Source organism: Triticum urartu, chromosome 6A (genome assembly GCF_056163025.1).
Source record: "Triticum urartu cultivar PI428250 chromosome 6A, HENAU_Tu73, whole genome shotgun sequence".
NCBI lineage: Eukaryota > Viridiplantae > Streptophyta > Magnoliopsida > Poales > Poaceae > Triticum > Triticum urartu.
In genome coordinates, this window is record NC_141878.1 from 34,156,814 (window position 1) to 34,184,081 (window position 27,268).

A 27,268-nucleotide genomic window follows, 5' to 3' on the forward strand; every position below is an offset into this window, starting at 1 on the left:
CCAACCGCTGTTCAAGGCGGTGTATATGCTGATGGAGCAGGTGGCTACGGAGGTTTTTTCGCAACATGGGTGGCAGCATAATCTCCGGATTGGTCCACCATCTCTTTCGACATGGGCGTGTCGGTCTATGGACTCTACTGTTGCCAAATTGTCGGTCTTTTATCTTTCTATTTGTTAGACTACTGGTGTTTGGCTGTGTGCATCCTAGTTATCCAGAGGCCGGATCATACTCTTAATGCATTGTATCCCTTTGATGCTACATTTTGAGATAATAAAAGTGCCCTTTATTAAAAAAAACTAACTATTGCAAGTGGCAATCCACCACATTTTTTTCAGAATTTAAACTGAAACATCTCCAAAATGCTTAGGGCAAGCTTCCTGTGAGCCAAAGATTCTATGAAAAAACAGTCTTCTTGAGTCTACATATCGCTAAGGGGCTGCATTTCTAAAATATGATCATGTGGATTTGAGCAGCATGCCCTAGCCACATCCTTAATTCTTGTAGTTGCTATTATTCTAGTGCCAAGATCATTTTCTGGGAAAGCACATTTAATAACACGCCATGCATGTACATCCCATATATCATCTATTATAATCAAGTACCTGCCAAGCAATTCATTATAGTGTTAAGTCAAATATGTTTAACTTATCAAGTCGTGTTAAAAGATGGAACTATGGAGAAAAGTAATTCATTCATTCATATATCAGTAGTGGTTGAGGAACAAAATAGGCACATTGGTTAGCTGGTACTAACCAGTTAATGAGATTGATGAAATGAGTATACAATCCTTGTCTAGACACAAGAGAACGTAGCAAATGATAAAAGTTGAGCATATTTAATCGGCAACCAATGAATGCACCTTGGATGTGCCCCTTTCATGGGTGCGTCGAGATGGCAAAGTTTCGGGGTTTTTCTTTTAAATGGGCATACTATTCCTTGCACCTTATCCCTTATTTACATATCTTTAGGAATATTTGAGGATTTAATTCTAGAGGTTTTACCCATACATCATGTTTCAGTTTCTTTTCAAGTGGAGTGGGGGCAAACACACTTCAAAAAAATATTTATTACCAAGGAAATGGATAAAGTAGAATACAAAGGGCAGGCATAAAGTACCTCTTAGCTTGGAAATGTTCTTTGAGTTTGTCGACAAGATGTGACTCGCAAGTTGGGATAGTAAACTACGGAGAAGTCTTCGTATGCCAGGCTTTCGAGACACTGGCACAAATGCGCTACAGTCAAAATCGCTCTTCAGCCTGCTGTATACCTCATTGGCAAGTGTTGTTTTGCCAAACCTCGAAATCCCACAATTGGTACAATCTTGAACTGATTCTCCTCATCTCTTAGCAGATTGATAAGTTCATTTCATGCCCTCTCAATACCAACAAGGTCAGCAGCATTTGCATAGAGTGCAACAACTCGTTGATCAATGGCCACATCACTTGATGGGGGTACATGATAATCATATCTTTTGTGTCGTTTACTTGTCTCAAGCACAAGTTTCTTGATGTCCCTCACCCGATTAGCAAGCCAGTGACGGGCCATTAGGCTTTCGTTTGGTACAAAGGGATTTGGGAGGATTTGGGAGGCGGGGAGTTGGTGAATCCCTCCCTTCTACCCAATCCCCTTAATTCCCTAATTCCTCTCCAGCCCCAATCCCCTTTGTATAAAAAAACTCATTTGGTTGATAAGGTTTGCGATATAGAGATGACATGATGAAATCAGTTAAAAATTCAATCTTTACAAGTTAAAAAACACCATAGTAACAAAAACTTGCTACAGATCATGTTGTTTGTAGGCATCGGACAAGCATGCAGCAGCTACAAAGATCTCCGATGCAGGCATACTTAAAGAAACTACTGAGCGAATAGTACGACTAATGTATTCATCCATCAGCTAGCTCGCGAGGAGAAGATGAATACTAATGGACAGAGCTGGGGGAGCAAGGGCCATGATATGCAGAGGCGTCAAGATTCATCCGCGGAAAACATAGAGCTCAGACCTGGATTGGATTCATCTGGCCAATTTCTCGAAGGATGCGGGCGGCAGCGCGTTGGAGGGCGGCGGTGGCATACTCCCGTCTCTCGTTGGAGGAGCTGCTGCGAGGCGAGGGGGGCGGCGTACGAGCTGCGAGGTGAGGAGGGCGGCGTTGGAGGAGCTGCGAGGCAGCGGCGTGTCGTTCGTTCCTCGAGGGGCTCCGCGAGGGACGAGACTTTCCTGTTCCCTCCCCTTGCTCCAATCTGTGCTCCGCGTACGTGGCTTGATTTAGTTAAAACAAAATAAGGCCTGGCCCTACCCCCTTAAAATCAGAGAGGAGATGATTAAATTAGAACAGAAAAAGGAAAAAAGACAATCATAGGATGAAGTGGGAGGACGGATGGGAACATGAGAGGGAGCAAGCAAGACGAATCCCTCCGCGAGGCTGTTGAACCGCGTGGATCGGGAGGGGTTGGCGAGGATTAGAGAGGTTTGCCCGTTAAATCCCTGCCTACCAAATGGGCTGACCGGTTTTTCGGAGGATTCTGGGCCCTGCGTGGATAATCCCCTCTAAACCTCTCCAAACTTCTTCCACCAAACGAGGCCTTAGTGTTTTGAGGCGCTCAATAGTACTACTGTTCACAATCCCAGAACTTCCACTGGCAAATAGCTGCGTCGGTTGCGATTGATTTTTTCCCTCACAAACGTGATTCACTCGGGAAAAAACAGTCCAGCTCTCCCAGGGCTTCGATCGAGATTAGCAACTGTAACTATTTTCCCTAGAATAAGACTCCCTTTATGTTGTTGCCGACTGAACGGATTAGAGAGAGAGAGGTCGCTGGAGAGGTAGAACACTTGAGGTTTTTCGCTGCCAAACTTGCGCAGCTTTTCTGTTCTGTATTCCACGTCTGAAGCAAATTACAAAGACTGGTCTAACTACCTCCTGGCCTGGCTACTGTGATCCGCTTCTGTCGCTCCATCCAGCGACGGGATTAGTCAGAGGCCACGACCAGGAGGATAACAAACTACGGAGAGGCGCAGCTCTCCACTACCTGCATGCCCATGCATGCGTTAATTACAAAACAGAAAAGAACTAAATACGCTGCATGCAATGAGATTATCTAGGCTAACATTTCACCCCCTTAATCTCATTGCTCCACGCCGATCACCCGTAACCTCTGCCTCATCTCGATGAAGCGAACACGCCCGAGCGCCTTGGTCAGTGCATCGGCGAGCTGATCTTGAGTTCCCACATGAGCTATCTCCATCTGCTTCTTCTCCATGCAATCTCGCACGAAGTGAAACTTGACGTCTATGTGCTTGCTTCGATCATGGTGAACTAGGTTCTTGCTAAGGGCTATGGCTGACTTGTTATCGACCAAGAGCTTGAAGTGTGCTGGCGAGATTCCTGTGATATCCTCTAGCAGCCGGCTCAGCCATAGTCCCTGGTAGGTAGCAGCTGCGATCGCAACATATTCTGCTTCACAGGAGGAGAGGGCAACGATCCTTTGCTTCTGAGAGCTTCAAGTCACCAGATTCTTTCCGAGGAAGAAGACGTGCCCAGAAGTGCTTTTCCGATCGCCAGCGTTTCCAGCATGGTCGCTGTCGCTGAATCCCAGTAGTTCAGCAGTTCCATGGCCTCTCTTGTAGCTGCACCCATAGTGCATTGTACCCTTAATGTACCGTAGAATCTGCTTGACTGCTGCCCAGTGGTGTATGCTTGGCTTTTCCATAAATCTGCTCACAATCCCCACTGAGTGTGCTATATCTGGCCTCGTGTTTACCAGGTAGCGCAGGCTCCCAATTACTCTGCGATACAGTGTGGCGTCAAACAGATCGCCTTCGTCTTCTTTCTTCAGCTTGAGGCGACACTCCATTGGCGTGTGACAACTGTTGCAGTTACTCATGTCTGCAATTTCCAGGATCTTGCTTGCATAACTCCTCTTACTCAGGATGATTCCGTTGCTGCTTTGCTTAACTTCTATGCCCAGATAGTAACTCAGCTGCCCAAGATCACTCATTTTAAAGAGATGCTTCATCTGGTCTTTGAAGGAGATTATATCTGCTGCATTTGTTCCTGTGATGATCAAGTCATCCACATGGACTCCCACCAGCAGAAACGATTTTGTGTTGCCTCGTTTGTACACTGCATGTTCGAGACCACTCCTTGTGAAGCCAAGAGTGGAGAGGGTCTCATCCAGTTTTGCATACCATGCTCGTGGCGCCTGATGCAGCCCATACAAAGCTTTGCGGAGGCGCAGCACATTTCCCTCCATGCCGGCGACCTTGTACCCCGGCGGCTGAGCAACATATACCTCCTCCGTGAGATCTCCGTTCAGAAAAGCTGATTTTACGTCCATGTGATGGACTTCCCATCCTGATTGTGCAGCAAGAGCTAGCAGCAGTCGCATCGTCTCCATGCGGGCTACGGGAGCGAACACTTCCTCAAAATCCACCCCCTGATGCTGAACATACCCCTTAGCGACGAGACGAGCCTTGTGCTTAACCACGTTGCCGCCGGATTGCGTTTGACGCGATACACCCACTTCAGCCCAATCGCTTTGTGCCCATCCGGGAGCTGAGCAAGTTCCCATGTCCCGTTGTCGACGATGGATTCCATCTCAACATCCATGGCGCTCTTCCATGGTTTACTAGCAAGCGCCTCGTCCACGTCGTGCGGCTCCTTGGCGCTGAACAGACAGCGCACGAGCAAACAACGCTCGAACTGCTAGCGCACTGCCTCATCTTCAGTTTCCTCCAGTACGCTCGTGAAACTCCGATAACGAACTGGTTGCCCTGTAGGTACATCGTGGCACGAGTTGTGTGACGGAGGCGTGCTCTCGCCGCCTGACGAGTCCGTGGGCGTCGTCGGCCCAGACTGCAACGGGTCAGGCGTGCTCACCACCGGCGTGGCGGCTGTAGTGGATCGCAGCATCCCCAAGGTTGGTGTAGAGGGTGTCGCCGCTCCCCGAGGAGTGACCGGCCGGGTTGACGACCCGCTATCGACCTCCTGGACTCGGTTCTCCATGGTGTAGACCACAGTGAAAGTCGTCGGCGTGGTGGTGACCGCGCTCGTGCTCTGAGTGTTCCATGCCCATGGCTAGTTCTCCTCAAAAATGATGTTGCGCGTTACCTGGACCTTCTTGGTGGCTGGATCATATGCACGATACGCCTTGGAGCCTTCCTCATAACCGACAAACACCATTGGTGTCGATCGATCGCTGAGCTTGGTGATGCCGGTGCCGACGCGTTTCACGTGAACCGTGCACCCAAACATGCGCAGGTGCTGCATATTGGGTTTACGGCCGTGCCATGCCTCATAGGGCGTGACACCCTCCAAGCTCTGAGTTGGCGCGCGGTTTAGCAGATACACTGCCATTCTCACCGCCTCTGCCCAGAAGAACGCCGACATGTCCATGCTTTTCATCATGCACCGGGCCATCTCCGCCACCGTCTGATTGCGGCGTTCAACAACGCCGTCCTGTTGCAGCGTGTACGGCACGGTGGTGAAGTGCTTGATGCCGCTCTGCTCGCAGTACTCCTTGAACTCTATTGAGTTGAACTCGCCGCCGCGATCTGACCTGAACGCGCGCAACCTGCAGTGGCCTTCATCCTCGGCCATCACTCTGATTTTCTTGAAGCGGGAGTATGCCTCATCCTTGGATCCTAGAAGTTCTAACCACATGTAGCGGCTGTAATCATCTACCACAAGCAGAAAATACTTGTTACCTCCCAGTGTTGTTGGAGTGATCGGCCCGCACAAGTCCGTGTGCATGAGCTCTAGACCGCGCTCGGCTCGGTACACTATGGCCCGCGGGAAGGGTGCTCGGTGTTGCTTTCCCAGAGCGCAGCCGTCATAGTATGGCTACCCAATCAATCTCCGGCATGCCGCGCATGAGTTGCTTCGTGGTCATGGCCCGGAGCGCGCGGAAGTGGAGATGCCCCATGCGGGCGTGCCATCTCCGGGTAGCGTCGTCGCCTTGCGCCATCAGACACGCCGGTGAGTCGATGGTGAGCACACCGGTGTACAGGCGGTTGTCGGAGCGCTTGATGCGCGCCAGGACGTGCCGCGCCGGATCCAGGACGGCCATAATGCCGCTCGCTATGTTGACGATGCAGCCTGCCTCATCCAACTGCCCCAGAGAGACGATGTTTGTCCGCAGGCTAGGGATGTAGAAGACACCGGTAAGAGCGCGCTGATCGCCGCCCTGGCAGCGGAACACAATGCTGCCTCGCCCACGGATGGCCACGACCGAGCCGTCGCCGAATTTCACCGACCCGTGCACCGTTTCGTCGAACGATGAAAAAACGTGTCGATCACCTGTCATATGGCTGCTCGCCCCTGTGTCGAAGAACCACACCCCGTCCGGCGACGGGACGGGCATGACCTTCTCCTCGTTGAGGTACACATGTTGGGGCGCCACAAGTTGGGAGGTGTCCACAGTGGTGACCACGGCCATGTATAGGCCCTGATCATGCTCGGCGCCAGCTTGGGCAAGATGTGCCTCCTGCTTGCCCTTCTGCTCCTCATCCCTGAGCCTGGCGCGGCACTCCTTCTTCCAGTGGCCTGGTTTGTTGCAATAGTGTCACTTGCCCTTCTTATTTCCGGCGGAGCCGCCGGATCCGTTCGCGCCCGCGCTCGACGGCGCGGCCTTGCCCCGCCCTAGAATTTGTTCTTCCCGGGCGACTTGCTCTTGTTGTTTCCGCCTGATGACAATCCGCCGGACCTGAGCTGTCGCTCGCGCGCGTCCCACTCTGCAGAGGTGTACATGAGGCGCGCGCTGGACTGTGTCGTGTCATCCAGATCGTAGTGATCTTCGCACGCTGACAGGCGCTTGGTGAGCTCCTCGATAGTCATAGTTTTGAGATCGATGAGGGACTCGATCGCCATCGCCATCTGCGATACTTCCGTGGCACGACGCGGAGGAACTTCTGGACGGCCTTGTGCTCCGTCACTGGGTCGCCGTACAACTCGAGATCGGCGACGAGGCCGGAGAGCCGCAGCGCGAAGTCTTCGACGGACTCGCCTTCCTTGAAGCGGAGATCCTCGAATTCCCGGCGACGCACTTGTGCCTTGGCCTCGCGCGCGCGCTCGCTGCCCATGCGGAGAGTCTTGATCGTCTCCCAGGTTTTCTTGGCCGAGTCTTTGCGGCCAGGACCCGGATCATCTCCGGCGGCACGCCGATGAGTATGATCTGCAGCGCGCGTCGGTCGTCGTGCTCGTCGGCGGCGTCGTCGATCACCACGGACCAGGCGCGGGCAACCTACAGCTTGACTTGCATGATGAGGGACTACTCCATGTAGTTGGTGCGGGTGAGGACCATTGATGATGTAGAGGTCTCGCTCTCCCGCACGACTCGCTCGATGACGCGCAGCTCGTCGCGCCAATGGCGCCGTGGGCAGTGGCGTCTTCGGCGGCGATTTCGTCCCGCCCTTACTGTTCTTCTCTGGGTCGGTGTCGGACATGGCCGCCGCGGATCAGACACCGCCGACCACCGGAGCAGGGATCGAACACCACAGCTTTGATGCCAATTGTTGTTGCCGACCGAACGGATCAGAGAGAGAAAGAGGTCGCTGGAGAGGAAGACCACTCGAGGTTTTTCACTGCCAAACTTGCGCAGCTTTTCTGTTCTGTATTTCACGTCTTAAGCAAATTACAAAGACTGGTCTAACTACCTCCTGGCCTGGCTGCTGTGATCCGCTTCTGTCGCTCCATCCAGCGACGGGATCAGTTAAAGGCCACGATCAGGAGGATAACAAACTATGGAGAGGCGCAGCTCTCCACTACCTGCATGCCCATGCATGCGTTTATTACAAAACAGAAAAGAACTAAATACGTTGCATGCAATGAGATTATCTAGGCTAACACTTTACCCACAAAAATACGGAAATGTTAACGCCCACACGTGTGGGCGTTTGCATATCGCCCACACGCCTCCATCACCACTCATTTTGCCACGTATGAATAGATGACATCAGCAGAATTTTTTTTGGTTTTCGGCTTAAAAATGTTATATCTCCTAAATAAAAAACGAACTAAAAATCCGTTTTCACCATTAAATCCGTCTCGACGAGATCTTCAAAACTAGACCCCATGTTGATATGTTTCGACGAATTTTTTTTTGCCAGAAGTTGCCACGATGTTTTCACTGCAGTTGCCATATGGCTTAAACTAAAGTTGCCATGTGGCAATTTTAGTTTGTAGATCATGGCAATTTTAGTATTTTGATGATGGCAACTCCAGTACTTTGACCATGAAAATTATTTTTTGTATGAACCATAGCAATTTTACGTGCATGTATCATGGCAATTTTAGTTTATGGTTCATGGCAAGTCTAGTTTCTTAATTCCCCGTTTTATAAATTTCAAAACTTACTTTTAAATGTAGAAGAAAATAGCCGAAATATATTATGGCAACTTCAGTATAAACATCATGGCAATTCTTATGTAATGGACATGGCAACTTTTAATCCAAAAAAATTTCATCAAAACATATCAACATGGGATCTAGTTTCGAAGATCTCATCGCGAGGGATTTAATGGTGAAAACGGATTTTCAATCGGATTTTTCGTTTAAGAGATAAAACATTTTAAAAATTGAAAATCCAAAAATATTCCTACATGCATGCGATGAGATGACAATCTATTTACATTAGAGATGTGTGGTGCGTCTCCCTTCGCACCACACGTGTGGCAGTTAGCGCGACCCCAAAAATAACAAGAAAAACTACGGTAGCTATCCTTCTCGGATACAAATTCCTATATAAGCTAGCTAACCTAAACCGACTTAGACACCGACATAACCGGACTCTCATATATAATAGGACACGTACGGCGGTACTACCTCTAGCCCAACGCAGGTTCCATCTCAATCAATTCAAAGATATAGGAAGAACAAACCTAGTCACAAAGATTACGTCATAGTTGTTTCGTTCACCGCCGCCCTGCGCAAAAACCCTCGCCCAAAGCAGGACCAGCAGCAGCAAACGACGCCCCGTCTCATCAGCGAGATCGAGTTGCGAGCACCCGATCCCGAGGAGTAGGCCGAAAATGTCGCTGTCGGGGTCTGCATCCTCCATCGCCGCGGACACAACGGAAGGGTACCACTTTCTCACGATCCGCGACTACTCCCGTACCAAGGGCGTCCCTACCGGAGAGCGGATAGGTTCTCTTCCCTTCACAGTTGGTAGCCACCGCTGGCGCATCTACTACTTCCCCAACGGTGTACGCTCGGAGGTCGCGGATTACGTGTCCTTCTCCCTCGAGCTAGACGAAGATGTCCCTGCTGCGGTGAAGGCCCAAGTTGAAATTTGTTTCGCCGGCGAGGAGGAGGAGGCTGAGCAGGCGGCGTCACTGGTGCTGGCATCGGTGGACGAATTCACCTCCCAGAAGTGCAGGCAGTATGAGAAATCTATTTATATATAAAAAGTAATTGACGGGTTAACCACAAAAAAGAGAATTAGATTAAAATTCCCACAATAATGAGAAAAATCTAACCATCTATTTGGTGGATTAATGATTAATAGCCATTCGATTTAAGTGATTAAAAGTAATTGACGGGTTAACCACAAAAAAGAGAATTAGATTAAAATTCCCACAATAATTAGAAAAATCTAACCATCTATTTAGTGGATTAACGATTAATAGCCATTCGATTTAAGTGATTAAAATTACCCACCATTGCCATTACTTACATGGAAATGGGCCTTGGTTTAACAAAAAAAACACTGCACCTATTCCCGTCTAATATCTCAATCTCTATTGCTGTCCTTCCCTCTTGCCCCGCATACAAGGAATTAGGTAAAAAAGATAACCATAACCGTCAGATCCACATCAAAGCGGAAGAAATTACCCACCACTGCCATCCTCTTTTCTCGATTTATGCATGTCATGGCCATGCTAATCTTCTCTGTATCGTTACAATTTTATCGGATGTCCCCGAAGGGACACTGCCATCCTCTTTTCATTGCATTACAAAAATATATATCCTTGAATTATCCTGTATAGGTAAAAAAAATTGTTTCATGGGCTTGGAAAACATAAACGTGGAGGTTGCCCTGCGACCTTCTACTGCCGCCGCCGCTGCCGCTGTTGTGATGTGAAGATGTCACGTAGCTCCCGCTCCATAGACTATCCATAGACTACAGAAGGTCGCCTGGCAGTCTGGCAAGGTAGCAGGGACTATAGAAGGAAGAAAGCATGATGCAGAGGAAGGGGGGAAGAGCAACATCATGCGATGGGCTGCAGGATCCATGGCAGGCTGGAACTTTGCAGATGATCTGACAAAGAGATTTGGGAATAGTTCTTCCTTCATTGCCTAAGTTACAGGTATGGCTCATGATTGATCACGGGTAGTGAATAGGATCCACTATGACCTTGCAGCCTCCCTGTTCCCAAGGTAATTGCTTATTGGATACATTCATGTTTAGTTTTTCCTCAATTGCCTAAGGACTGCCTATCCGTGTACGTGCAGTCTCATCAAGATAAAGTTGCAAGTGTTCCATGAGGTAATTGTTCACATTATTTTGTCTCAGCAAGAATACATGGATTGGTTATTCTCAGTCTTTCAATCATTGTATGTAGTAAAAACTTCTCAATCATTATCCAATTTCTATTAGCTAGCACAGGGAACGATCATGTCATTTGGCTAAGGCTACAATTGTCCTTGCAGAAAGCTCGGGTTTTAAGCAAGTAGAGCACTCTCCAAGGCGGGTAACAATCTTGCTTCCTTTCTCATGTATCTATCAAACCAGCGTGAGTCGACTGTGTTGACAGTTCACTGGATGCAAAATCAGGTATAAACCCACCTCTACTTAGTTTATTTTAGTGTGAAGTTATCAAAGATGCAGACTGCCGCCTGCAAAAAAAAAGGGCAGACCGCCGCCTAAAATATTTGGAAACATATGCAGCCGTAGAGGTTGAGGAGGACAATTGCAGCATGCACCCCGCATGGCTGGAGTACGTGGACACCGATCCAGTATGGCTGCATGTGTAGACGCTCCAGTGGCTTGGATACACATGTTTTCTCTCTCTTTTTACCGGTCAATTAATGATTTCATGGATTCAGATTTTTTTTTTGAAAAACAGGCCAACATGAGATGTGTAGTGTACATGCACGTGTATGTAAGGGAATTTTAGTGACGTGAGGACACAAGCACCTGAACGCTGTACATACTGCTTGATAGTTTGTGTCATACTCTCAGGTCGTATGTTGCACACGACCCAACCAGCCACACCGAGGATAAAAACGCTCCTGGCCATACATTCCACCCAACACTTCAAAACATACTGACCTACCTACTGTGTCGCCATGCAAATAATAAATAAATTTATGGTGCTTAAGTTGAATACTGAACTAGAGACCTTGATATTCATGTTGACGGTGTACATTATTAGTTCACATGGAAGAAAGGGAGCATCTCTGATATAAATTTTCAAGCAAGCAGTCAGTATATATACATATGAATGCTATATCTCTCTCTCTTCTGTTTATGAGAAGGAAGGAAAGTGCTGATATAATTGCACGGTAGCTAGGTACCTTTTTTTCAGGAATATATTTTATGATCAATTTTATCCTTGTAACATTACTAATTTCATTTCTATTTCCCTACTTTTCAACGGATGGACATGATAATTTCATTTGCATGATCTGCATTGGAAGCTTTAAATAAACCTACACAAGTGTGTGGAGTTCATGTCACAATTCTATCCGACTTTTCATGCTGATACGTGAGATATTATAGGCTTCATCCATTCCTTCAAATAGAATAAACTGCACAGTTGTTTACATTGCCATTATCAAAATTTTTGTCTAAAATTTTGCGGGATATACTTTTAATATGCCTGGCGTTGGTAATTTATCTTGGTGTCGCACTTGAAAGATTTCAGCTCTCAGTTGCATGGCAGCACAGGGACATGAGATAAATGGGCGTCAACCATCAAAGATTATATTCTAATATTTGCTTCGCTTCACCTTTCCCACTGCAACCTATATAGAAAATTTTACTACTGTAGCTTTCAGAAAATTATTTTGTATGTGGAAAAGCACTTTTCTCCCTTACTGAGTGCATTATTTATTTGTAAATTTTGGTGTCATTTGTTTTAACTATGCAGTCTACGAGACGAGCGTGTCGTCTTGGAATGTAATATGATCCCTCCCATTTGTATTGACTTCAGCCTTAATGAATACACACCATCTTGGATGTATTTACATCAAAAGATTTTTCTAAATACCTTATAATATAGGAATACATTATGAACTGAATAGTGACATGAGAACAAGTTTGGTTTGACAATATAAGTGTTTCAGCAAGACATGGATCGAAGTGGTGCTCGTTCCAATAGGGATGTAGAATTGAAAGTAGTGGTGATAGAGAAACAGTAAGTCTTTTAGAGCTTCTTATACATCAGCTGGAAGAGGAAAATTGCATGGCAATACGATCTCACAAGAAGTAGCAATTTTTCTTGATAGATGATATATTTTGCTACTAAACTTTCAATGTTTTCATGTAAGGATATATACATGACACACTATTCACACGTGATATGTTCTATGTAAGTTAATTCGGAAGCTCTATTCATGGAGACATGTATCTTCTATATGTTCTCCTATGTATCTTGATATTGTTTAATGAAATGTGCCAGCGTATGATGTTGTATAACAGTTTTAACATTCAATGTAGTTGCATTTAGCCCAAAGTACAAATGCGCTTCATAAATGTAAATCAACTATTCATTGGGTATTGTTTTTGTAACTACAGCAATGATATTTTATATTCACATTTCGGTCTGCTTTTTTTTCAGAAATCAAATAATATGCTTATTATAAACTTTCTGAAGTTCTAGCCCGCACATCGAGCGGGCCACTTTGCTAGTTCATCAAAAGGGAGGTCCTGGAGAAGTCGAGGCATCTAAAGAATGACTCTTTCAGCATCCGGTGCGACATTGCTGTCATACACGGTTACCTTGCAGTGGACGGCACGACCGCCTTTATCTCCGTGCTCCCATACGACGTGCGCCAGAACCTTGGAAAGTTCATCGAGACCAACAAGGGCACCCACGAGGTGTTTGAGGTCGGCACTGAGATCATTGCCGTGCACTACTGCATGCTCGCGGCATGCTGGGCCCGCTCGCCGGTGTTCGAAGCTGAGCTCTATGGACCCATGAGGGAGGGCAACGCTGCCGCCGCCGGCCTGGTGCGCATGGAAGGCATGGAGGTGGAGGTGTTCAAGGCGCTGCTCGACTTCGCGTACACGGGCCGTCTGCCGCAAACGTCCAAGGAAGACAACGGGGTCACGTGTCAGCGTCTTCTAGTCACGGCAGACAGGTATGTCACCGTGCAGCTGAAGCTATTGTGCGAGGAGTGGATGTGCAAGTACGTACATGTGGGCACTGCCGCGACGCGCTAGCCGAGCAAAATCACTGCAAGGGGCTCAAAAAGGCATGCTTCGATTTTCTCGCTGCTCAGGAAACTGAGGGTGGTCATGGCCACCTCTTAGAGGAATAGAGTGTTGGGGCTGGACAGCAACAATGCGCCGCACAAATTCACCGATACGGCAAATATGCACACTACACAGCCCCCTACACTTGTGATGCACTTTGAGGACAGTTTCAATCAACAGGTAAGCAGCGGAATAACACAAACAACATACACATGTGACACATGATTTAACGTGGAAAAACCTCCTCAACTTGAGGAGTAAAAAACCACGGCTGTGGACCGACCGGTCCACACAACTTCACTATGAGAATGATGAGTACAAAGTCTTCTCTAGAACCTCTAGAGAGATTTACAACACACTTTCCACATTGCCAACCGGCAACAGCAACAACAGCCACAAGAGACACGATTTCAGCAAAGCAGTTTACACAGCTTCTGTACCCTCCAGTGTTTTGCAAACTGCTCTTAAACCGCTGAACCAAACAGCACCAAATTTGGCAGACAAGTAGACACACGAGTTCTTGAGATCCCCTCCAAATTTCAGCTCAATCGGACATCGTTTGCCTACCCAAACTGTTCGTCTCCCAAAACTACTCTGTTCTGAAACTGCAGCAGTCAGAGCAGACAAAATCACTCTCAAATCTGATGCTCCACTGACCCAATCCTCAAACCAGCTAACCAGATCGAAGTACTCAAAGTAAGGAACGAGCTCACCAAGTTTGGGGTCGATCGAAGCACGTTTGAGCCTCCAACCACCAGCTTGAACACTGTCTAGTCAGATGCAACAAATCTAGACAGAACCTCTGCTTCTTCTTCTTCCTCTCTCAGGTTGTGTTTTCTCTTGTGTGCTCTCTCTCTCACTCTCACGAATGGCAGCCACCACCAGCAAGGGGTGGAGTGGCTAGGGTTTTCTCCTTGCTTCACTTCCCTTGGAAGCGCTCTCAACCGTTGGATGCAGCGAAGATCAACGGCTGACATGTGTTGAACTTATGGGCTGATGTTGGGCTGCCAACACACCTCCATGTGGAGGGACTTAGCCCAACAAACTCCCCCTCCCGACATCATGGAGGGTCTCACTGCCTTCCGGCAGCCATGCCAGCGAGCCGGCGGCATACTTCGAACTTCTTCCTTGTCACCACTTTAGTCAACATATCAGCCACATTGTCATCGGTGTGAACCTTCTCAAGTTGCATTTTCTTGGAATACAACACATCTCGAATCCTTGCCGTCACACATCTCGAATCCTTGCGGTCGTGGGCGTCGTCGGCGTCATCGGCATTGCCGTCGGCAGCTCGTAGTATGAGGCCGCGCTGCACCAGGTACCACGCCTTGAGCTCCTCGTCGTTGCTCTGGAGCATGTCCGCCCCGCCCATCAGAAAAGCCATGTCGGTGTTCCTCTTCTTCGCGGCGACATTCGTCCGGAGCAGGTCGAGCTTGATGGCGTTGTTCTTCATCAGCGACGACCACCGCGCCTCGGCCTTCTCTTCGCGTAGGACGGCCCGGGCCTGGGCGTCGGCGAGGCAATGCTCGATGGACTCCTGCACTCGCGCGGTTGCCGCGTCGGCGTTTTTCCCCTTCTTTGCCAATTTGTGGCCATCCGGCTGCCCCTCTGACGCGCCCGGAGTCATCGCGTCCGGCTTGTATGTCTCCTTGGCCTTGTCGAGGGCACGTCGGACTTCCGCCCACTTCTCGCACTTGTCAATGCGCTTGTAGATGTGGAGGTGCTTGAAGTCGGTGTCTTGGTTGTCGCCCCGATACATGGCGAACATACGCAGCAGCTGCGCGGAGGGAGAACAGTTGGCGGGCGACGGGCGTAGTCGACGAAGATATGCGGCCGAACGGCGTGCGTACCTGATCCTCAACGCTGGCGCCGCTCTCCGGGCGAGCCGTGACCTCCTCGACGATTCCATGCCATTTGTTGCACGCCAACTGGATACGCCCCCAATGGTTCGCCATCGCCTTGGAGCCGCGCTACATGTAGACGCCTTTGAAGTAGGGGTCGACGAGCTTCCGCTCGTCGAACTCGGCCTTGATGCGGTCCCAGTACGTCTCCAAGCTCTGGTTCGCGCCGGTGGTCGGGTGGAGGAAGACGACTTTCCATGCTTCGGCGAGGCATTCCTCCTCCTTGGACGTCCACTTGATGCGCGGCTCGCCTGGCCTAGCCGCCCGCTTCTTTTTCTTCTGGCGTCCCTTCGTCGGAACAGGAGCCGGCTCCTCCTCCTCGTCGTCCTCCTCCTCTTCGGGTTCCTGCGCGTCCTCGTTGTAGACGTAGCCGAGCTCGGCCTCCATGTCGCCGCTGAGATCCACTACCTCGTCCTGGATGGCGAACCCGGGAGATGCGGCGGCCGCGGTCGTTCCTGTCGCGATGATGTCGTCCATGTCGGCTCCTGTGTCGTCGGCGTCGCCGAGGTGCGAGACGGGCAGCGGTCCGCGGTAGAGATGGGGCGTCGGTGTGGACGCGTAGGCGGCCGGCGGTGAGTAGTTGTATGGAGGATACTGCACGCCGACGAAGGCGGGCGAGGGCGTGCGCGTAGCGGGGTGACCATGAGGGAAGGTCACGTTTGGGTTGAACCCACCGTGCGCGTCGCCGTCGGCGTAGCCGGGCGACAATGAACCCCATGGAGATCCGGCGCCTTGCTGTCCCCAGGGCGCGTACTGGGCGTGGCTGACGACGGGTGGATTCATCCCCGCCTGGTCGACCGATGAGGAAGACGCCGCCGCGCGCGCCGCGTTGTCGCGGGCCTTCTTGGATATGGCCCTGTTCCGCCTATCGGCGGTGACTGCTTCGCGCCGCTGAACTTCCACCCTCCACTCGGCGTTCGACAGGCCCGGTGGCTTCGATGGCGGCGCCCTCGGCTTCCTCTTCTTTGGCTGGACCACGGCGCCAATCGCGGTTGCCGCCGCGCGCGGCATGGCGTACATCTTCGGCGGCATGGCGGCGACTGGAAGGCGAGCGGGAGGGGGTTTGGCGGGAGAAAGGGAGAGAATGGCGGGACGAAGGCGAGCGAGCGGGAGAGATGCGAGGGAAAAGCGTCAAGAAACGGCGGGAAAAGGCCCTCGGGTCGCCTCCAGGGCGGGCCCACGTGCCTTTTTCGCTTGTGCCGGCTCCCCAAGCGCCCCCAAGGCGCCGGGTTCGGCCTGGGTCCGCCGGCACCAGTTTTAGCCTGAGCCGGCGAAAAACGGGCTTCTGGGGGCGCGACTGGGGCCTTTTTTCGGCGCCGGCGCGGCAAAATCGCCTGGGGAGGGCCTGCTGGGGGCGCGGCTGGAGATGCCCTAATTCCTCATCTCCGCGAGAGTGAATTCCTAGAAGAAATTCTGGATCATAAGCATTTGCTTTTGAATGAAACAAATGAAAATTGGTTCAACTCTAGAAGAAATGAGAAGCCTAATAAGAGAAAATAAAAGGTCATGCCATAAATGATAAGACAATATAATCACTCGTGCTCCTATCAGTAGTAAGTAACCCTAGCTGCCCCTCCTCGTCCCTAGCAGCCCCTCCTCCTCCCTCCTCCTACCTAGCCACCCCTCCTCCTCTTCCCTTCCTCGCCGCCGCCTGAGGCAGCCGCCGAGCTCGCCAAGGATGGTGGCGGCGGGGTCTCGGTTGTCCTGCTTCTGCATGGGGAACCCCGGATCTGGAGCAGCGGCTTCATTGGCAAGGCACGGCCGGCTAGCAGCCGTGCGGGCGGCGGGATCCGGTGGTCGTTGGCGGCAGGCGGCGGTTTCTGCGGTGGCCGGTGCGCGCGATCTGGCGCCTCCCCACCTCCTCTGTTTGGCGTGCGGGCCAACCTCGTCGGGCCGCGTTTCCTTGGGTCGTCGGTTCTGTACAGGAGGCGCTGCTGGTGGCGGGGATCTAGTTCGGGAGAAATCTCTGGTCGGCCATCGCCGGCCGCGCCAACGGCGAGGCCTGAGGGCGTCGTTCCCCTCCTTGGAGGCGTCGGTATGGACTGATCCCCTCACTTTCCCTTCCCCTAGGTCTCCCGGGGGAAAGCCCTAACTTTGTTGGGCGGCGACGGCGCTCACGGCACCGTTCCCTTCTTGAAGGCGACGCTTTGGGAACCTTGGGGCTGGGTGGCGCTTGTGGGTGGTGGGCGACGGCGGTGGTGTGGACCTATCCTAGCATGTATCTGCGTCCGTTGCTTGGAGATGGACTCACGTAGGTGGAGGTCGTCGTTTGGCGTCAAGGTGGCGTCAATGGCGGAGGCACATACCAAGGTTGGCACCTCAATCTGCTCTGAAGATGGACTAGAGGAAGATGGCGGCGACGACACATGTGAGTGCGTCAGACCGGTTTGTGCCCCGGACCCGGTATGTGGCTCGGTCGGGCCTCCGGCTTTAGATGTTAGGCTTAGGTGAGAGGTCTAGGTATTTGGCCCAGCTTGCACCCCTTCATCATATGGATTGGAGTAGCGGCAGATGTTGCCAAGATGGCGAATTCAGGCATATTGTTGCACTACTTTGTAAGGTCCTCAAGAATAATCAATAAAATGGCTATATGCATCTCCTAGATGCAGAGGCCGGGGGTCATCCTTCTTTTCTAAAAAAGAAAAAACATCAAGAGTTGTGTTATCAAATATTCCCTCAGTTCCTAATACAGTATAGTGCATGCATACTTTTTTATAGTCAAACTTTTTAAACTTTGACCAATTTTATTGAGAAAATACTTGCATCTACAATATAAAATACATACCATTAGATACATCATGAGATATATTTTTTATATTGTATTTTATTTGATACTGTAGCTAATAGCTATATAGATAATTTCTTCACAAACTTGGTCAAAGTCTATGAAGTTTGACTTTAAAAAAATGTATGTGCATTATAAGTTGGAACAGATGGAGTATTAGATAATGCAGTACTTCTAGTTACTATTCAATTATTTCTCGAGTATTGATTTGATTCATCAATTCCATAATCAGATTAGTTTGATTTTTAACTCTCCAAACCCTACATATTAAGTTGTCACTCCCCTTGAACCATTGCAAGAAGATTTCCGTTGACTTGGTGGTGGCTTCAGGCACATGGCATCCCATTCTGCATGAAGGAAATAAAAAAAATTCTACTTATCTAATCCACCATATATATATTCTTGTTTTTAAATTGTTTTAATTAAGGCCATGATATTGGGTTGAACCAAAATCGAGGGATAGAATAAGACTTCTTAATATTTATCAACCAGCTCACACTGGAAGAGGACAAGATCGGCATAGAAAATTCGACTCGGAAATGAAAACGGAAAAGAAAGATATCCAACAGTCGTAAACTCGTCACTGGATAAACAAACTATGAGCGCATCAGCTGATATTTTGATGTTTCGATATCGACCGTCCGGCATGCCCTTCATAGTGGTTTAGGCTGCTTCTCCACACATAGAGCGGAACAAACCTGTGCTGTTGCTATATTCCAGAACTTGGAAAGGAGACGTGACAACACAAGTGGTCTGTTTTTGACGTGTACGACGTGCAGTCTCCATCTCAGTTCTCAAGCTTTGTGGCACTTTCTTTGGCATGTAATTTCTCACCAGAAATTCGATCCACGTCATAAGCATGGGCCTTGAATCAGGAAGGCACATGATCAAGCGAAAAATAGTTTCACCGAAGTACCATCATGCATGCATTAAACACTCTTTTAGCACTCAGACCCACCTCTGGAGTAGTTGCATTATCAATGGAACACGTCAAGAAAATAGTACAGTAAATTTTTTTTTTCGAAAAGGGGGTTTACCCCAGCCTCTGCATCGGAAAGATGCATACAGCTCATATTATTAAAAAAGAATCCAGTAACAAGGTCTTCAAGTATCGAAGTGCGATAAAAAAACAAAGCTCAAGAGAGCTGAAATCCTAAGCCACAACCGGCTGGCAAACACAATAGGAGCACTACATGCCTATCCTATTACATGGCCGCCATCCAAATCGGTTGAAAATATCCCGCGCTACCATCTCCCATCGGGTAGACGCAGTAACCAAACGCTCCCTGGCTCCCGTCGGAGTGAGTAGCGACCACATACGGATGGATGCCGTGGCCCTGAAGATAACCTGCAAAAAGTGAATGTTTGTTGCCCTGTTAAAAACTAAATCATTTCTGCAGTTCCATACTGCCCACAGTAAAGCACAAACGCCAACACGAATGTGCCTTGCAGTATCGGAATCAACCCTATCAAGCCATGGTCCAAATAACATGTTGATAGAGGTGGGCTGATTAATATTAAACGCAATATGAATTGACCGCCACAGAATCTTAGCTAACGCACAATCAAGAAAGAGGTGTTTGATGTTTTCATTATTATCGCAAAAGCTACACCTAGATGAGCCCATCCAGTTGCGTTTTGCCAGGTTATCCTTAGTCAAAATGACCTGTTTATGCACAAACCACATAAACACTTTGATGCGTAAGGGAACCTTTACGTTCCAAACGTGAATCGAGGAAGGGACAATGATAGAGTTAATGACATCCAGATACATAGACTTAACCGAGAACGCACCGTTCTTAGTAAGTTTCCAACGCAATTGATCTGGTTGCTGGTTCAGCCGAACCTCCATTAAACGTCTAACAAGGTGGAGCCAAGCCTCCCAACGATTACCGACTAGCGTCCTCCGAAAACTAATATTGAGGGGAGTGGATTGTAGAACAGATGCAACGTAGGCTTCTCTACGTCGCACAATGTTGTACAAAGTAGGATATTGAATTGCAAGGGGAGTCTCCCCAAGCCACATATCCTCCCAAAATCTCGTAGTGGCTCCATTCCCGACAATAAATTTTGACTTGTTGAAAAAGAGCTGTTTGACTCTCATCAAACCCTTCCAAAAGGGTGAGTCGGAAGGCCTCACATTTACTTGGGCCAGGGTTTTAGCATAAAGATACTTATTACGCAAAATCTGAGCCCAAGTAGCTTCCGTGTCGGACGAAAGTTTAAAAAGCCATTTGCTAAGGAGGCATATGTTTTTAACTTCCAAATTTTCAATGCCTAGACCCCCTTGGTCCTTCGGCCTACATATTATATCCCATTTAGCAAGCCTATACTTTCGTTTGAGGTCGTCATTCTGCCAAAAGAACCTAGATCGGTAGAAATCTAACATTTTCCTGACTCCCACCGGAACCTGGGAAAAGGATAAGAGAAACATAGGCATACTGGTAAGGACCGAATTAATCAGAATCAATCATCCTCCGAATGACATGAGCTTTCCTTTCCAACATCTCAGTTTCTTTTCAAAGCGATCCTCGATGCATTTCCACTCACTGTTAGACAGCTTACGATGATGAATGGGTATACCTAAGTACGTAAACGGTAAGGAACCCAATTCACATCCGAAAAATTGTTTATACGTATCCTGGTCCTCCTTTGCTCTTCCAAAGCAAAACAATTCACTCTTGTGAAAGTTAATTTTGAGGCCAGATAGTTGTTCAAATATGCATAATAGCAGCTTCATGTTTCTTGCTTTCGCCAAGTCGTGCTCCATAAAGATGATTGTATCATCAGCACACTGAAGAATGGAAATCCCTCCGTCAACTAGATGTGGGACCAGGCCACCTACCTGCCCTGCATCCTTGGCCCTACCTATTAAGATAGTGAGCATATCAGCCACTATATTAAACAAGATCGGCGACATCGGGTCTCCTTGCCTAAGCCCCTTGTGTGTCTGGAAATAGTGACCTATGTCATCATTCACTTTAATCCCGACACTTCCTTTTTGCGTAAAGGAATCAATCTGGTTTCTCCAGGCCGGATCAAAACCTTTCATACGCAAAGCTTGTTGAAGGAAAGGCCATTTAACTTTATCATATGCTTTTTCAAAGTCCACTTTAAAAACTACGCCATCATGTTTTTTTGAGTGGAGTTCATGGAGTGTTTCATGCAAGACAACAACCCCTTCAAGGATGTTTCGATCAGGCATGAAAGCAGTCTGGGATGGATGAACAACAGAGTGCGCAATCTGCGTAAGTATGTTCGTCCCGACCTTGGTGAAGATTTTGAAACTCACATTAAGCAGACATATGGGTCTGAACTGCTCAATGCGAACTGCGCCTGTCTTCTTAGGAAGAAGAGTTATCGTTCCAAAATTTAGCTTAAACAGCTGAAGCCGCCCCTCAAAAAACTCGTGGAACATGGGCAACAAATCACCCTTAATAAAGTGCCAGCACTTTTTATAGAACTCCGTCGGAAACCCGTCCGGTCCTGGAGCCTTATTATTCTCCATCTGTGCAATGGCTTCAAACACCTCTTTCTCAGAGAAAGGAGCAGTTAGGAGCTCATTCTCGGCAGTCTCAAGTTGAGGAACATCCTGAACCCTAGACTCATCTAAGGATACAAAATTCTCTTCCGGGGGACCAAACAACTGCTTATAATAATTGGTAGTATAGACTTTCAGATTGTCTTGACCAACTATCGTCCCTTCATCTTGTTCTAACTGGAAAATTCTCTTTTTACGATGCTTCCCATTAGCAATCATATGAAAGAATTGAGTATTGTCCTCTCCTTGTACTATCTTGCGAACCTTAGCTCGCAATGCCCATTTCAATTCCTCCTCGCGAAGAAGCTATTTAAGACGCATCTCTGCCTCTATCTTTGTTTCCAACTCACTGGAATCTAAGATAGAAGTTTCAGCTTTAACTTCAAGGTTTTGAATAAGTAGAAGAAGTCTCTCCTTCTCCGCCTTATAAATACCATGCATATGCTTAGCCCATCCTCGAAGGAACCTTCGGAGATGACGAATCTTACATTGCCATCGCTCGGTAGGCGTCTTTCCTCCTAAGTCCATAGCCCACTCCCGGGCTAACAACTCAATGAAACCTTCTCTTTCAAACCAGGCAAGTTCAAACGAGAAAATGTTTTTGTTTCCCACAAACGTTTGAACCCCTGAATCGACTAGTAACGGAGTATGGTCAGAGACACCCTTGGTCAAAGCCTGCACGGTTACCAGAGGAAACTTCTGTTCCCACTCGACACTTGCTAAGACACGGTCAAGTTTCTCAAATGTCGGGACCGGTAACGAATTAGCCCAAGTAAATTTCCTACCCGAAAGCTCTATCTCTCTGAGATCCAAACTTTCAATAATAGTGTTGAACATAAACGACCATCGGCCGTCAAAATTGTCATTATTCTTCTCCTCTCTCCTACGAATAATGTTGAAATCCCCCCCCCCACTAAGAGGGGTAGCTGTTCTTTACGACAAATACGAACCAGATCCGCCAAAAAGTCAGGCTTGAGCTCTGGTTGCGCAGCTCCGTACACCGCCACCAAAGCCCAATCAAACCCATCTGCCTTAGTTCAAACACGGAACTTGACGGCAAAATCCCCCAAAACTACACTCCGGACTTCCAACGTTTCGCACTTAACCCCAAGTAAAACCCCACCGGATCTTCCTCGAGGGGGGAGGCAATGCCAATCAAACTCTACCCCCCCCCCCCCCCCCGGACAAAGTGGCAAGAAACTGAGAAGTGAAATTGCTTCTTCCAGTCTCGGACAAAGCAATAAAATCTAAATGATGTTCAAGAGAAGCATCCGCAAGAAACGTCCTTTTAGCCAAGTCTCTAAGACCTCTGCTGTTCCAAAAAATGCCTCTCATAGCTCATCATGAAATTTTTTGGCAGCACGGATCCTAGCACTCCTACGCGCTGCGGAGACTGGATAAACCTTTCGTCTCCATGCCCTCTTAGGCTTTAGGTGTCCATCAGTCGGATCACCGCACTCATTCACAGCTTCTAGCACCAAAGGCTCATCTACAAGAAGTGACATCTCAGGATTGGTGTCTTCCTCTGTCTCTAGAAATGCAGGGTCAAGATCGGCACACATACCATCAAGAACCCTAACCCCAAGCGCATCTATCTCCGAGTCATTCATTGGTTTAACGGCAGCTATGTGACGAATCATATCTGCCGCACGATCAGCTTCCAAATCAAGAATGTCGTTAACCGACTTGGTAATTTCAGTACCATTATTACCCAGTGAAATTCCTAATTGATTTGCATTATGAATGATTTCATCATTAGTAAAATGCAAAATGGAATTCGACTTAATAACAGACATACCAGTGGAGGTCTCGACGTCATGCAACTTGGCAGCCCTCAACGCACACCTCAGTTGTTTGTCGTCCACGTCCGGCTGCTCCTGCAGCCTCCCGTTGATCTGCCTCCCCTGGGAGACAGGATCCGGGATACCACCAAAGGCGATGTCCTCCTCTCGAGAAGCTCTGCTAGGGGAAAGGCCTCCTGCCCGTCCCCCAACAGCAGCGCTCCGGGTCTCAGTCACCGGAGCAGGAGAACAACGTGGCGGTGTCTCCGGCAACCTGAGCACGGGCGACCCACCAGTAGCAGAGCCCGGGGCAGCCCACGCGCAGCTCACTGGGGAGGAAGCTGGAACACTGGTCGTGTCGCCCAGTCCATCCACAACGGTGACCGGCGAGCCAGCAACCTCCTGCCCCGCCACCCCCATGCCCGCGCGTGGTGACGAAGAGAAGGACGCCGCCCCAGCCAAAGGGGCAGGTCTGGCCGGGGAAGCGGCAGCCAGCCCGTGGCCGCCCCCAGCGGCCGGCCCTCCGAAGGAAACTCCCCCCGCCTCTGAAGATGCCATGGAGGGGGCGAGTGGTGCGTAGGCCTCCTGCCTGGGTGTCCCACCCGAGGTCGCCCGAGCCTCCGGAGGGTCCAAAACTTCCGCACAGGCCTTGGGCGCCATCGAGGCAGGCGCCGCAATAGCGCGGGATGGCCGAACCTCACTCCCGCCCAAGTCCGCCGAGCCGTCCAGCGAAGTCGTCACCTCCGGCCTAGGCAACGGCGATGAAGGAGGAGTAACTTGGACCTCCTGTCCAGTGGTTCCTCCCAGTCCATCGTTAAACAAGACACGATCAACCCCCGTAATCTCCGCCGCAGATGCTCAGACGGGTCATCCATGTCCACCCGATCACTCCAGAGACGAGGAGGCGCCGAGAAAGCTCCTACGGACCCAAGTTGCAACATGTTGGACGGGATCGAAACCGGCGATTTCCCCTGAGCAGCCTCTCCTGCTTTAGACGAATCCACAGGCCTGGAATCCCTGTCCCCATCATTATGTGCATCATCACAATGTTTCCCAGAAGGGCCTCCCCCCTCAGAAGTATCCATATGATGCAGCTCCTCATAATCCTGAAACAGGTTAGGGTCCTCATACTCGACATTCAACATGTAAGCAATACCCTTGTGACACCATCTGACCACTTCCGGCAAGAACTCGATGTTAGCCACGCTAACCAGCAAGCGCGCCACACCAGGAGCACGGGTGAAGGGCATATCTACCTGCTCCGTCCGACCGAGCAAGGATCCAAGGCTCCATGTGACAAAGAAATCATCCAAGGGCTCAGATGGTGCCCCCAGAAAACGAACCCAGATATGAGTCAGTGGTGTGCCCTGCGGCTCCGCCTTTTTCCACTCATCAAACTCCAACACAAAGCTAGTGCCTGTAACTCTGCACATACCAAACTTGAGAATTCTCTTCTGATCCTCCTTAGATGGAAATTCCACTTTGTAAGACTTGTCTGATAGTTTCAACATGGACAAGTTAAAATTCCCGGAGCCAACTCCCGCAACTGCTGAATAATATGGGCTTCAGTGAGAGGTCCGGTGACCACCTTAACCACCCCTGGGAAGGAAGTCTCAATGACAGGAGCCACCGGAGCCATGCTAGGTGACTCAAAGAACATCAACTTAGAGCAACAGAGCCCATAGATATTAAGAGTCGGCTTGGGACCCAGAAGAAGCGGACACTCAGCCGCTACATGCTTAGGTGTTCGACAAATATCACATAACTCAGCAGAGCAATCAACCATAAAGTGACCCGTCTCACCGCACCGGAAACAGATCAATTTTTTCTTCTTAGCCGCCCACTTGGACCGCTTGTCACCCACAGCCTTTTCCGAACCCTTGTCAGAATCAGCATCATCAGGCTGCGTGGTCGCCGGGACTGTCACCTCGGCGAGTGCCCGAACCGTCTCCACCACCGGCTGAGTGAGACCAGAGTCATCAGTGGACATCTCTGCGGTGTCCGAACCCGTGGCACCGGGCAAGTTGCGGGAAGGAAAGCAGTGGTGAACGCCACGACCACCGCGGTAGCGGCCCCGGAAACGACTCGGACGAACCGCTCCCTCAACAAAGTTTCCCGAAGGTCCTTGAAATCCTCGACCGGCAGCCCCGTGATCCGTCCAACCATATCCTCGCCCACCGCCGTTGGACGACGAACCTCGATGAAGACCATGACCGTAAGCGTCGGAACCATCGTCACCCCACTGACCACGGGGAGGGTTGCGGCTGTCACCCGCGAACGCACCCGACCCACGGCCCGCAGCACCATTAGCAGCTCCTCCCCGCCCGGCAGCCATTTGTCTAGGCCATGGGCGCTGCGTCTGAGGTGGTGCGGCCCCAGGCGGTGGCGGCGCCGCAGCCCTGGCGGTAGGATTCGCAGCCTGCGCAGGCGCCCCAGTCGTAGCCGACGCCGGCACAGTCGAAGTCAGACCACCTGGCGCAGCCCTCGCAGGCGGCTTCGCCGGCGGCGGACCCTTAGCCTGCGGCGCAGCCTTGGGCGGCATGACGTCCACTGCAGGTACCGTTGGAACGCCGCGGCAATCTTGGAGCCCCCGCCTCACACGTCGGATCGCAGCAGAGGGGAAACCAACCTGACCGCGGCGGCGAACCCTAGAAGAAACTACGTATCGGCCGAGAGAGGCCGAGCATGCATGAGATAACCCACGATCCGGTGCGATCACATGCACTTGAGCCTTCGCAGCCCCTTTGTCGGCGGACAGTTTTGCCTGGGTCTGAAACCCTGCTAATCCCGGCCCAACCTCAGGCAAATTTCCCTGGCCCAACGGCCTAAATGTGGACAGGCCCTCACAGCAGCCCACCGGATCCGGCCCATCAGCACGCAGCAAAAATTTCAAACGAGAGCTCCGCTCCGCTCGGATCACGCTCGCTCGGGCGATCGCCGGCGCCGGCGCCTGCGCCGGCGCCTGCGCCGCCGACGTTCGCCGATTCTTCTTCCTCTTCACTACTTTCCACGCACCCTCTGTAATGAAATCGGACAAGATAGGTTTTGGAAGCATTACCTTAGGAATAGGCCCCTTCCACGGCCGAATCGCAGCTGCCGCCGTCCGTCGATGAACCATGCGACGAACGATCTCGATCTTGTCCTCTGGCCCCAATCCTTGCCGCGCCGGATCATCAATCGGCACAACGTCATCAACAAGCGTGGCCACTTCCTCTTCCGAATACCCGGGACCGAACGCCTCGCAGATAACCGACGACGGCGTCGGCGAGTACCCTTCCGGCGAGCTTCCGGCGCAGACCCCGTCTTCTTCGTCCTCCGCCTCAAAATCCGCGAGGGCCCAGAACCTCCCACCGACGTGCCCCACGCCGGAGATGGTCGTCGGCGGCATTGCCCTAGTTATCCTAGTCGCCCTCAAGCGGCCTAAACACGATCCACCAATCGGACTCTCAGGTGAAGGCTCGGATGTAAGATCAACAAATTCACAAGCATCCTCTGCACTCTCTACGTCCTGCATCAGCATCCGTCACGACTATCCATCGATCTGGCGAGTATGTGTACATCCTGCCCTCGCGCCGGTGGCCGGGGTTCCTGGTGTCCTCAACTGTGACCACCCACTTCGCCGGATGGAGAAAATGGTGATTCCGATCCGCCTCCCCATCGATTTCGGCCCAGATCCGCGTCGCTTCCCCCGGAGAAAGTCCCGCCTGACCGCGATGAGGCGGGCAGCGACTCACCCCAGGCGGTAGTTCCGGCAGGGGCGGCAAGATTTCCGCCCCGTCGCCCTCACGCGGTGGTGGTTCCGGCAGCGGCGGCGAGATCTCCGCCCCATCGCCCTCCATCG

General features: G+C 50.3%; 1 protein-coding gene and 2 pseudogenes across 1 annotated transcript; 2 read left to right on the forward strand and 1 right to left on the reverse strand.

Moving 5' to 3' along the window:
• Window positions 1-9,028: 9,028 nt before the first annotated feature.
• LOC125517184 (BTB/POZ and MATH domain-containing protein 1-like) lies at window positions 9,029-13,484 on the forward strand (annotated as a pseudogene).
• LOC125517695 (U6 spliceosomal RNA) lies at window positions 9,835-9,926 on the reverse strand (annotated as a pseudogene).
• Window positions 13,485-16,998: 3,514 nt separating the features above from the next.
• LOC147963576 (uncharacterized) lies at window positions 16,999-19,616 on the forward strand. Its single transcript, XM_087529622.1, has 3 exons — window positions 16,999-17,355; window positions 17,460-17,723; window positions 19,506-19,616. The coding sequence occupies exons 1-3, from the start codon at window positions 16,999-17,001 to the stop codon at window positions 19,614-19,616; spliced, it is 732 nt and encodes a 243-aa protein (XP_087385748.1).
• Window positions 19,617-27,268: the final 7,652 nt, after the last annotated feature.

Bases quoted from the DNA above. Each gene is read 5' to 3' on its own strand.
- LOC147963576 (XM_087529622.1), top strand. From the start codon at position 16,999: ATGGTGGCGGCGGGGTCTCGGTTGTCCTGCTTCTGCATGGGGAACCCC. The intron at 17,356-17,459 runs GTATGGACTGAT...CCCTTCTTGAAG, and splicing joins TCCCCTCCTTGGAGGCGTCG to GCGACGCTTTGGGAACCTTG. The intron at 17,724-19,505 runs GTATGTGGCTCG...TCATTTCTGCAG, and splicing joins CGGTTTGTGCCCCGGACCCG to TTCCATACTGCCCACAGTAA.